Raw genomic sequence first — 10,126 nt, 5'->3', positions numbered from 1 at the left:
TGATTTGAGATCATCAAAACTTTTTCTGATAACTTCCATAGGTGGACGCCCCAACTGAAATTTTCCAATAAGAGCAAACTTGAATTTTTCAGTCAGGGTTGAAATTTCTAACTCCGAGAAAAAGAGTATTGTTTTCCCACTTTTCTTGCTTGCATTCTTAGTAAAAGGGTAATCACCTGTACCATCAATATATTTCTTATAACTTGAGGGGAAGACAACCGTCGTTTCCACCTGAGCATTACTTATCACGTGGGCTAAGGAGGTTTTGTCAGGTTCAACTGAAGAAGAAGGAAGCTTCATCACAGCTTAGCAGCCATATATTACTTTAATTAAATTGATTAGTGGCTCTTTTATCTGTTAATTACAGGTCATAGAAAATGAATAACGAAATGTTTATTCACACCGTTCGACCATCTATACCCATCATTATTAATTTTATGTCGTGGATCGAGTCGTGACACTTTCCACTTCTCCTCTCGACAGAGCCGCAACTCATGCTTCGTACGAAACAGCACAAGAAGTTGTTGTCTCCTCTAATTGCGCTTCACACAAGCACCCGCACAAGAAGCACTTCTTCGATATCAGCTCGATCCAGTACCGTATGCAGAAAGTTATCTTCCTCCCTTGCCACGAGACGCAAGAACAGTCAACTTCCTTCCGCTCCACAAGACACAAGCCGCACGATGTTTTTTCCTCTCCTTCCTTCTTCTCCACTGGTTGCTAGGGCATGCAAGGTTGTTTCCCGAAAGTCAGTGATCTTCCTCGCCTTCTTGTCCACACTTCGTCTCTCGCTTGTTCTCTGTCTCTCGCTCTCTCTCGATTTGGTTGGTTCGGAAGGGGAGGGGTATACAATTCTTAAGTTGTAACCGAAGAGTTGCTTTTGTTCGATTATTAACATTTTATTTTATTTTATTCTTTTTATTATTAAATTTTCAGTTATTACATATTCAAAGACAGATTCATTCCATTATCAACCAGATTAGCACTACAAGACATGCTTTTCAACTTAACTTAGAGATCCAAGATATAAATACAATATGAGGCAGAATTTATTTTTCTTTTAAGATATACTGATCACTATCTCAGTATCTAGAAAGAAAAATGACAGATTCTTGAGAGGCCTCACAATTCAAATAAGATTAGCATTGGCGCTCAAGGATATAAACGAATTCTTAGTTTTAGTTGAAAAGGCTAAAATAATTAAGAATAAATTGAAGAATGTCAAACTAGGAACAAAATTTAAGCAAAAGAAAATGTGTAAAAAGATAGAATTTCAAGCACAAAAAACTCATGTTAGAAAGCAAAATGAAGCAGGTACGGTTAGAGCAACAAATTTATAGTTAATATATAAAAATTTTTTGAACAATGCTTAATTGGTTATGAAAAATATTTTAGAAGTGACAAAGTTGGAAAGATAAATTGTGATACAAAGGAAAAAAGATAGCAAATCATAAAGATTTCAAGGGTAGAGATAATAAAATAATTTTTTAAAAAATAGCATGAGAGGCGGTACTCAATTCTATGATAAGCCGTCAATTCATGTGAAAAGAGAGAGTTTAGAGAATAAATAAAATCCATCAACAAAAGTTAAGAGTTTTATAATCAAACAAGTGATTACATATATGCTTCTAATTTATGAACAGTTTAGCAAAATTGATACCAGAGAAAAAGCCCAAATCACTATAGAAAATGACAATTTATTGTTCAAATTCAAAAAGACTACAAACGTCGACTCTTGATAATAGGAGAATAACAACATTACAAACATGGAAGACACCCTAGGTTGGCAGTGAGGGTGGTGGATGGCGGCTGGGCAGCAGGTTGAGGGATTAGTTGGAGGAGACGGGCGCAACAGGAGGCTGGAATGAGGGCACAACAGCCGGCGGGGTACTGTGAGGGTGATGGCAGCAGCTGAATACGAACTCAAGAGTAACGACAAGGGAAAACAATGAGTGGGCAGCAGGTTTTGGGGAGCAGGGAGGCAGGCAACACCAAGTGTAAGTGGTGGACGGCGACTGGGCAGCGGATCAGAGACCTGAAAATGATTGGCAGTTACTGGAAGCGACTTCGGAGGGGGTTGTGGAAACATAAATGTCTCGTCAGGTCCAAGCTACAGCTGGAGCACCACCCGGCCCCTTGGAGATGGTTACCACCACGGGCAAGCTGTAGCCGAAGCACTTCTCGTCGTCAGGTACGACTCCCAGAGGGGGAGAACGCCTCAAAGGCAGAACTCAAAAATCTCCACTTATCCAAAAATTTTCTGATTTTCAGAAAACAAAGCCTATAAATAGGAGAGATTAAGAGATAGACAAGGCAAGAATTGAAGGGTGTGGGATGAAGAAGGAAAGAATTTGAAATAGGATAGAAGTGGAAGGTAGTAAATAAGGTAGAGAATGCATAGGAAGGAGACTCTTTATGGAAGATACTAAAAAGGAGAGAGGATGCAACTAAAAAGTTAAAAAGGATTCATGGTTACTGTAAAAACTACAGTAACTGCGTCAGCGGTACTGTAGTTGATACAGTACCGCGAGCGGAAAGCTCTCGTGTCAATCTCCTGAGGTTGGGGAAGCTTCGACATCATTCGTCGAAGCTTTTAAGGCAGAAAGATTTTGGTGGGATGGTTTGGGTAGGAGCGAATCTAGGAAACCATAGAATAGGAATAGGGTTTGGTTGGCTCTAATGCCAAACCATACTGGAGAAAAAACTAATAGAAAATAATAATTTTCTTGTTGAAATTCAAAAGGACTACAAACACCAACTCTTACTAATAGGAGAATTACAACAATACAAACACAGAAGATATCGTAGGTTGGCGGTGAAGGTGGTGGACGGCGGCTAAGCAGCAGTTCGAGGGATTGGTTAGAGGAGAGGAGCACATTAAAAGACTGGAATGAGGTTACATCAGTCAGTGGGGTGTGAGGGTGATTGCAGCAGCTGGACACCGACTTAGAGGCGACGACAGAGGAAAATAGGGAGTGGATAGTAGGTTTTGGGAAGAAAGGAGATGTGTAGCAACAAGTGGAAATGGTGGACGACGGTTGGGCAGTGGATCGGAGGCCTAGAAATGGTTGGCAGTTGCTAGAAGCGAGCGGGTTGGATGGGGTTGCTGAATATTGAATGTGTCGTCGGTCGAGCTATAGCCGGAGTAGCACCCAAACCCTTAGAGACGGCCACCACCTCGAACGAGTTACAGCCGGAGCACCTTCTTGTCGTCGAGTACGACCCCGAAAGGGGAAGAATGCCTCAAAGGCAGAATTCAGAATTCTCCAATCACCCAAAAACTGTCTGCTTTTTAGAAAACAACACCTATAAATAGGAGAGATAAGGAGAAAGACTAGGCAACAATTAAAGAAGGATTGGGATGAAAAATGAAGAAATTTGAAAAAAGATAGAAGTGGAAGATGGTAAATAAGGTAGACAATGAATAGGGAGGAGACTTTTTGGAATGGAGTGAAAAGAAGAGAGGGGGATGTTAAAAAGGCAAGAAGGATCGTAGTTATTGTATCTGCTACCTATAATTTGTTTACAAAAGATCATGCAACTATTAAGAAAACTACACTTAATGCACGAAGTTGTGTTCTTGGCCTCTCCCTTCCTACTCTGCGGCTCACCTCCACCTTCCATGTGGTCCTCTTCTCCTTCACATGGTAGCAATGCACAAAGCTTCCCTGGCTTCAGCTCTCGTCCCTCTCGACAGAGCCACACACACTCTTCCCTTCGGCTTCGATAACCCACACAAGCACTCGCACAATATGCATTTCTTCGATATCGGTTTCATCCAACACCGTACACAATACGTTGTCTTCCCTCCCCTCCACAAGATGCAAAAGCCGTCGACTTTCCTCCTCTCTACCATATGTAAGTCGTGCGATGCTCCTTCCTCTCCTCTCTCTATGTTTCGATTTGTTCACAGTCTCTCTCTCGTTTGGTTTCATAGAAAACGAGTATAAGTGCTCGTTTGATTTTCTCCAAACAACGCTTCTCTTCCGAAAGATGCTCCTATGAGTAAATCATTATTATTTATTATTCTTATTACTATTATCATATATAAATTTTTAATTTTCAGTTATTACAGTCTATATAAAGGGCATAATTTCAACAAGTAATGATAAAAGAATACTTCATAAGAAATCATGTTTTGAAGACAAGCACTTGAAGGAAAAACTTATAGAAAATTTGAAAATAATGATTTTGAACATTCCAAGTATTTTCTAGGAGTAGAAGTTTCTAGAACAATTCCAGCCCCTCACAAAGAATATAGGTTCAGATCTACAAAAAATTAATTTAACTATAAGAAAGTTTGTCAACACTCTAACACATTACTAAAATGAAGTAGGTGATGTTAAGACCAATTTCTTAGTTGATAAAGAGGTAAAAAATTGATGGGGAAACTCGCCTATTTGGCTCAAACCAAACCTGACATAGATTTTCTTATCAGTATAGTAAAATTCATGCATGACCCTCCAAAAACACATGAAATACATACATATCTAAAAAGAAGCACTGAAAGGGAGCTTTTTATTAAGGAGAATCTAAGAATATAGAAGCCTATACTAATTATTTATGCTAGGTCTATAATAGATAGAAGAATAACTTAATAATATTGCACCAATGTGTGGAGTAATCTTGTAACCTAAAGGAGCACGAACAAAATGTTCTGGCAAAGAAAAGTGCAAGCAAGAATGCAGGTCATTATTAAGTTGATTTAGTGAATTAATCTGCCTCAAGCAATGCCTAAAATAAGTTCAGGAACCTATTAAGACTCCTAAGATAGTATAGTGTGACAATAAAGTTGCTATAAGTATAGCACACAATCATGTCCTTAATGACCAAACCAAACATGAGAAGATAGATCGACATTTCATAAAAACAAATTAAAATGAATATAAATAATATTCGTAGAAATAATCTACAGACAACCCAACATATGTTGCCTTTCAATAAAGTAGAAACTGCACCATCCCCCCTCATCAATCTATCTGTTTCCTTACCATTAAGAAGATGCCCTACTAGTTGTCTAGGTATGTCAATAGCTGCGATTCTACTTACTGCCATAGGCGTTCTGCCATCCAATAAAAAATGGGCTGGTTGAACCCAAGAGGACTTTAGCAATCTTACGGAAGAACCACCGGTCATCCAAAGAGTAATGAGCTAAAATCGCTGCAAGGAGCTCAAGAACTTGTAACCATCCAACAAATCAAGTTTGTTAATCAATTTTTCAAATAGGGGTGGTCTAGCCAATCCTTTGGTCAAGATGTTAGTAATCTGCTTGGAGTTACATCTAGCAGTTTTTATGCATATAATTTATTAAATTCTTTATATTTTCTTTATTTCTAAATTTTCTTTTCTTCCCTATTTTTTCTCTTTACTGTTTTTAACTATAATTGAGTATAAGTATTCAACTATTCCTCTTCTATTTTTCTTCTACTTCTTGCTTACAATAAAAAAATACAACAACAACAAGCCTTTATCCCACTAAGTAGGGCCAGCTACATGAATCATTTTTCTCCATTGCGTCCTATTGAGTGTCATATTTTCATTTAATTATATAAAAATTAAGATATATTTTTATACAATATGCCTAAGTTTTTCTAGGTCGACCTTTGTCTTTCTTAACATAAGTCGAATCTAAAACATCTACACTCCTAACCGGATTACCAGATGTTTCATGTGACCAAACCATCTAAGACGACATTCTCTAATTTTGTCCGCCAATGGAGCTACACCAACCCTATCATGGATCTATTCATGTTGCATTTTGTCTCCAAGTGTAAAGCCACTCATCCACCTAAGTATTCTCATCTCGGCAACAATTAACTTGGTTTTGTACTTCTCTTTTAAATGCCAACATTCTGCGCCATAGAGCATTGCAGTTCTCACCACCATCTTATAAAATTTTCCTTTCAGTCTAAGCGTTACTTTTCTATCACACAATAGGCCCAAAGCAGTCCTCCACTTCAACCAACCAACTTGAATTCTACTAATAACATCCCCATCTATACCACCATCAGTTTGAAGAATAGACCAGAGATATCTGAAGCGTTCACACCTTTTAATGATTTGATCACCCATAGTTACAACTCTGTCACTAGAGCTACTACTACTAAAATTACATTCCATGTATTCAGATTTAGTTCTACTCAAACGAAAGCCTTTAGACTCCAATGTAAACCTCCATAACTCAAGTTTTTCTTGAACTCTTTTTCTAATCTAAAAATACAAGATTATTAAATAACCCTCAATAATATTGGTGACAAAGGGTTGATTGAAGCCAATTTATTGGCAATTAAAAATGACAGACAAAAAAGCAATGAGTTCCATATGCATGATCGTTAGTAAATTTATATATGCATGCAACTCGAGCATGCATTAATGTTTGTGGCTTAATTAGCAACATAAATAACACATGTATAAATATGTGCTGTGTGATTGTCGGTGTTTTATTCTTAAAGGTAAGGTGGTGAAAATAGGTGTTGTGATATAAAAAATAAAATAAAAAAGGAAGCCACATACTAATTGTATGCAATATTAAACAACATATTCTTCAGAAATCCTCCAGAGCGTATCTTCTCTTGCAAGCCTGAAAATTGAAATAAAGAAATTAGGTAACATTCAATGAAGCTAAATGAGGAAATGAAAAAGTGGAAAAAGGAAAAACAGCTGACAAGATACATTAGAGAACTTTATGTTATAACTAAATTGACTTTTACCAACTAACTGAAAGAGCCGTCTCTTACACAGTTTATTTTAGTTGTCAAGATTTCAAGAAAACGAGGAAAAAAAATTAGAAGGTTTCAATTGTTCCATGTTTTCATATATTCACCTTATAGGAAAATAAATCCACATTAACAAAACTTTCAACTTATCAGTCACAGGAAAGCGCAAATGAATCTGAAAAAAAAATTACTGTTTACCCAGTCCTGCGTGACTATTCATTTGCTCACTTTCCTTCCACCAACTTGAATTCGGTCTGACTAGTAATAAAGCAGTACTTTTCTATCACACAATAGGTCTGACACATTCCTTCCCTTCAACCAACCAACTTGAATTCTACTAATAACATCTCCATCTACATCACCATCATTTTGAACAATAGACTCGAAATATCTAAAACGTTTGCACCTTTTAATAATTTGATCACTCACTGTTACAACTCTGCAATTAGATGTACTACTACTAAAAATACATTCTATGTATTCAATTTTAGATTTACTCGAACGAAGGATTTTAGGAAATTTAATTAGTTGCATCAGAATCAATTATCCAAGAGTGAGAAAAGTTAGGAATATATTAAAAAATTATGATATTCCTAATTTTCTCACTAGTGGATAATTAATTATGGTGCAACTAATTGCATGACTAGTTGTTCTAAAGTATTTTCCTCCTATATACCTTGTGCATACAATAAAAAAAGTCAAAATTGTTGATGGTTCCCTCTCGATAATCGTCGAGATAGGAATTGTCAAAGCCCTCCTCATTTTTAACCCTTCTTGATGTTCTCTCTATGTTTCTAATCTATCGTGTAATTTGTTGTCCATTAGTAAAATTATTGATGATTGTCAATGCCAAACTAACTTCTATCATTTTCATTGCGAGTTTCAGGAATTGTTTGCTGGGATGATGATTGACGGTGATAAGGAAAAAAATGAACTTTATTATTTTCACGATGGACTTGACTCGAAATGGGCTATGTCAAAGTGTTAGTTTAAATTCTATTTTTGTTTCTAAAAATAATAAAATCATGTTATAACATTTAAAATTAATTCTTGATAATTCCCAATATCTAAATTATTTATTTTCCTAATTATTTCAGAATAAAAATATTTTTGCTTCAATATGAAATGTGTCAGTTTGTTAAACATCATCATGCATCATTTTCTCTACAAATATACAAGTCAGTTACACCATTTTCGTCAATCCATAGCGATATCTAGGTTTCTTGTAAAAACCTTACACATTATGGAAAATGACAGTTTATGACTTTTACTATTGATCATATTAGGTTAAGTTTGGTTTATTTAACGAAAGAAAAATCTGACGTAAAAATAAATTTAAATTTTTTTTACACCATGGTACACACCTAATTACAACAAGTCATTTAAATATAATGAAGTGATAATGTTCGAGAATATTTCAAAAAGATTTAGGCTTAATTGTTTTCTCGAAAAAGGAATAATTCATCAAAGCTCTTATATTGACACTACACTACAAAATGACATGGGTGAAAAAAAAACAAACACTCATTAGAGGAAGCTCGGTCATTGTTATTTACTGATCAACAATTTAAATATCTTTGGAGTGACGCCGGTTTTACTGCGACATTTTTCATAAATAGAACACTCAATGTGGTTTTAAACTGTAAAGTACCTTTTGATTTTTTTCTAAAGAATTGATTCTAATCTTGTCTACCTCTAAAGATATTTGGGTGCACTACTTTTGTTCACATTTATCATCAAGAGAAACTTGAACCTTGAACCAAAAAAATGTGTTTGTTGACTATGCTCATAGCCTAAAGGTGTATAAATCATTTAATTTCATCGCTAGAAAAATATTTGTTACCATGGATATCACATTTTTTAAACTTCAACCATTTTTTCACCTCACCCTCAAAGGAGAAATCAAAACAAAAATTTGTACTGAGTTTCAGGATATTTTTCAAATGAAAGGCTCCATAAATAGTATTTCCCAAACCTTGAATGTTCAACCTGAAAACTCAAGAGAAATCATATCAAGAGGGAGTGTGTCGACTCTTTTAGATATTGAAAGTCCTACAGAGACATCTCATGTTCATAAAAAAGAAGAAACAGGAAAAATAACTACGACGGTGGTACCATTTGATTTTATCTATTCGCGATAAAGAACAACTCAAAAGAAAGAATATATGAATCATTTCTACTGCCCAGAATCCGTGAACCCTTCAGGTAATGTCCTCACTAATCATTTACCCCAAATTCAAGTCACTTTATCTTCGGGCTATGAGTCTTCTAGTCACGAATCTAAGCCCGGTTTGAATCTGGAGTCTAATGATTCTAGTCTTCCCATTGAGAAAAGTATTGCACCCAACATCCATTGTCCCATTATATGTTATATGAAAATCTTTGACCTACTTTTCATGCTTTTACCTTACAATTATCATATGTATGTAGATTCCAAATACCATGCAGTATGCTCTGAAAGTCTCTAAGTGGAAAAAGTCTGTTTTCAAAGATATAAAAGTTTTTGAAAAAAATGACGCGTGGGAATTAGTTGATCTACCTAGAAAAAAAAACTATCGGTTGCAAATGGTCTTTACAATCAAGTAGAATTTTTAATTCAAAACAGATAAGAAATTTTTAGAGTTGGTGATAGAATTATAGCCCTTAAGATTATCATTGATACTAAGATTTTTAATATTATAAGTGTTTATGCTCCTCAAGTAGGTTTAGATACAGAGTCTAAAGATAAATTTTGGAATGACTTAGAAGACTTAATACAAATGATACCTCTTGAAGAAAGAATTTTTATTGGAGGAGATTTAAATGGACATGTCGGTAGAGTGGTAGAAGATTTCAGAAATATTCATGGTGGCTACGGTTTTGGAGTAACTAATGAAGAAGGTAAAGTTATTTTAGATTTTGCTTTAGCGTTTCATTTTGTTATTACTAATACTTTATTCAAGAAAAGGGATGAACATCTTATTACTTATAAGAGTGGATCTAATAAAACACAAATTGATTATTTTCTTATGAGAAGAAGAGATCGTCGTGATTGTAATGATTGTAAAGTCATTCCAAGTGAAAATTTAAATACCCAACATCGTTTATTAGTTTTAGATTTTAAGATTAAGAGTTGTAAAATAAAAAATACTAGGACTCATCATTGCAGAATTAGATGGAGAAACTTAAAAGATACAAATAAAATTAATTTTATGAGTAAAATTCAAGATTTCAAAATTTGGGATATTCATGAAAAAACAAATGTGATGTGGGATAAAATAACAAACTCTATTAAACATGTAACAAAAGATGTTCTTGGAGAATCAAAGGGAAAAATATTTACAAATAAAAATAGTTGGTGGTGGAATAATAATGTGCAAGAAAAGATAAAATATAAGAAGTTATGTTATAAAAATTGGTTAAAATGTAAA

General features: G+C 35.0%; 1 protein-coding gene across 1 annotated transcript in view; it reads right to left on the bottom strand.

Moving 5' to 3' along the window:
- LOC110019813 (long chain acyl-CoA synthetase 4-like) overlaps positions 1-10,126 on the bottom strand; it is an 80,361-nt gene that overhangs the window by 28,389 nt on the left and 41,846 nt on the right. Inside the window, exon 12 of the mRNA XM_020717653.1 lies at positions 6,514-6,580. Coding sequence (XP_020573312.1) covers positions 6,514-6,580 — 67 coding nt within the window. The remainder of the gene's footprint in view (positions 1-6,513; positions 6,581-10,126) is intronic.

Source organism: Phalaenopsis equestris, unplaced genomic scaffold (genome assembly GCF_001263595.1).
Source record: "Phalaenopsis equestris unplaced genomic scaffold, ASM126359v1 Scaffold000080, whole genome shotgun sequence".
Taxonomy (NCBI): Eukaryota; Viridiplantae; Streptophyta; class Magnoliopsida; order Asparagales; family Orchidaceae; genus Phalaenopsis; species Phalaenopsis equestris.
This window is presented reverse-complemented; position numbering and strand designations above follow the sequence as displayed.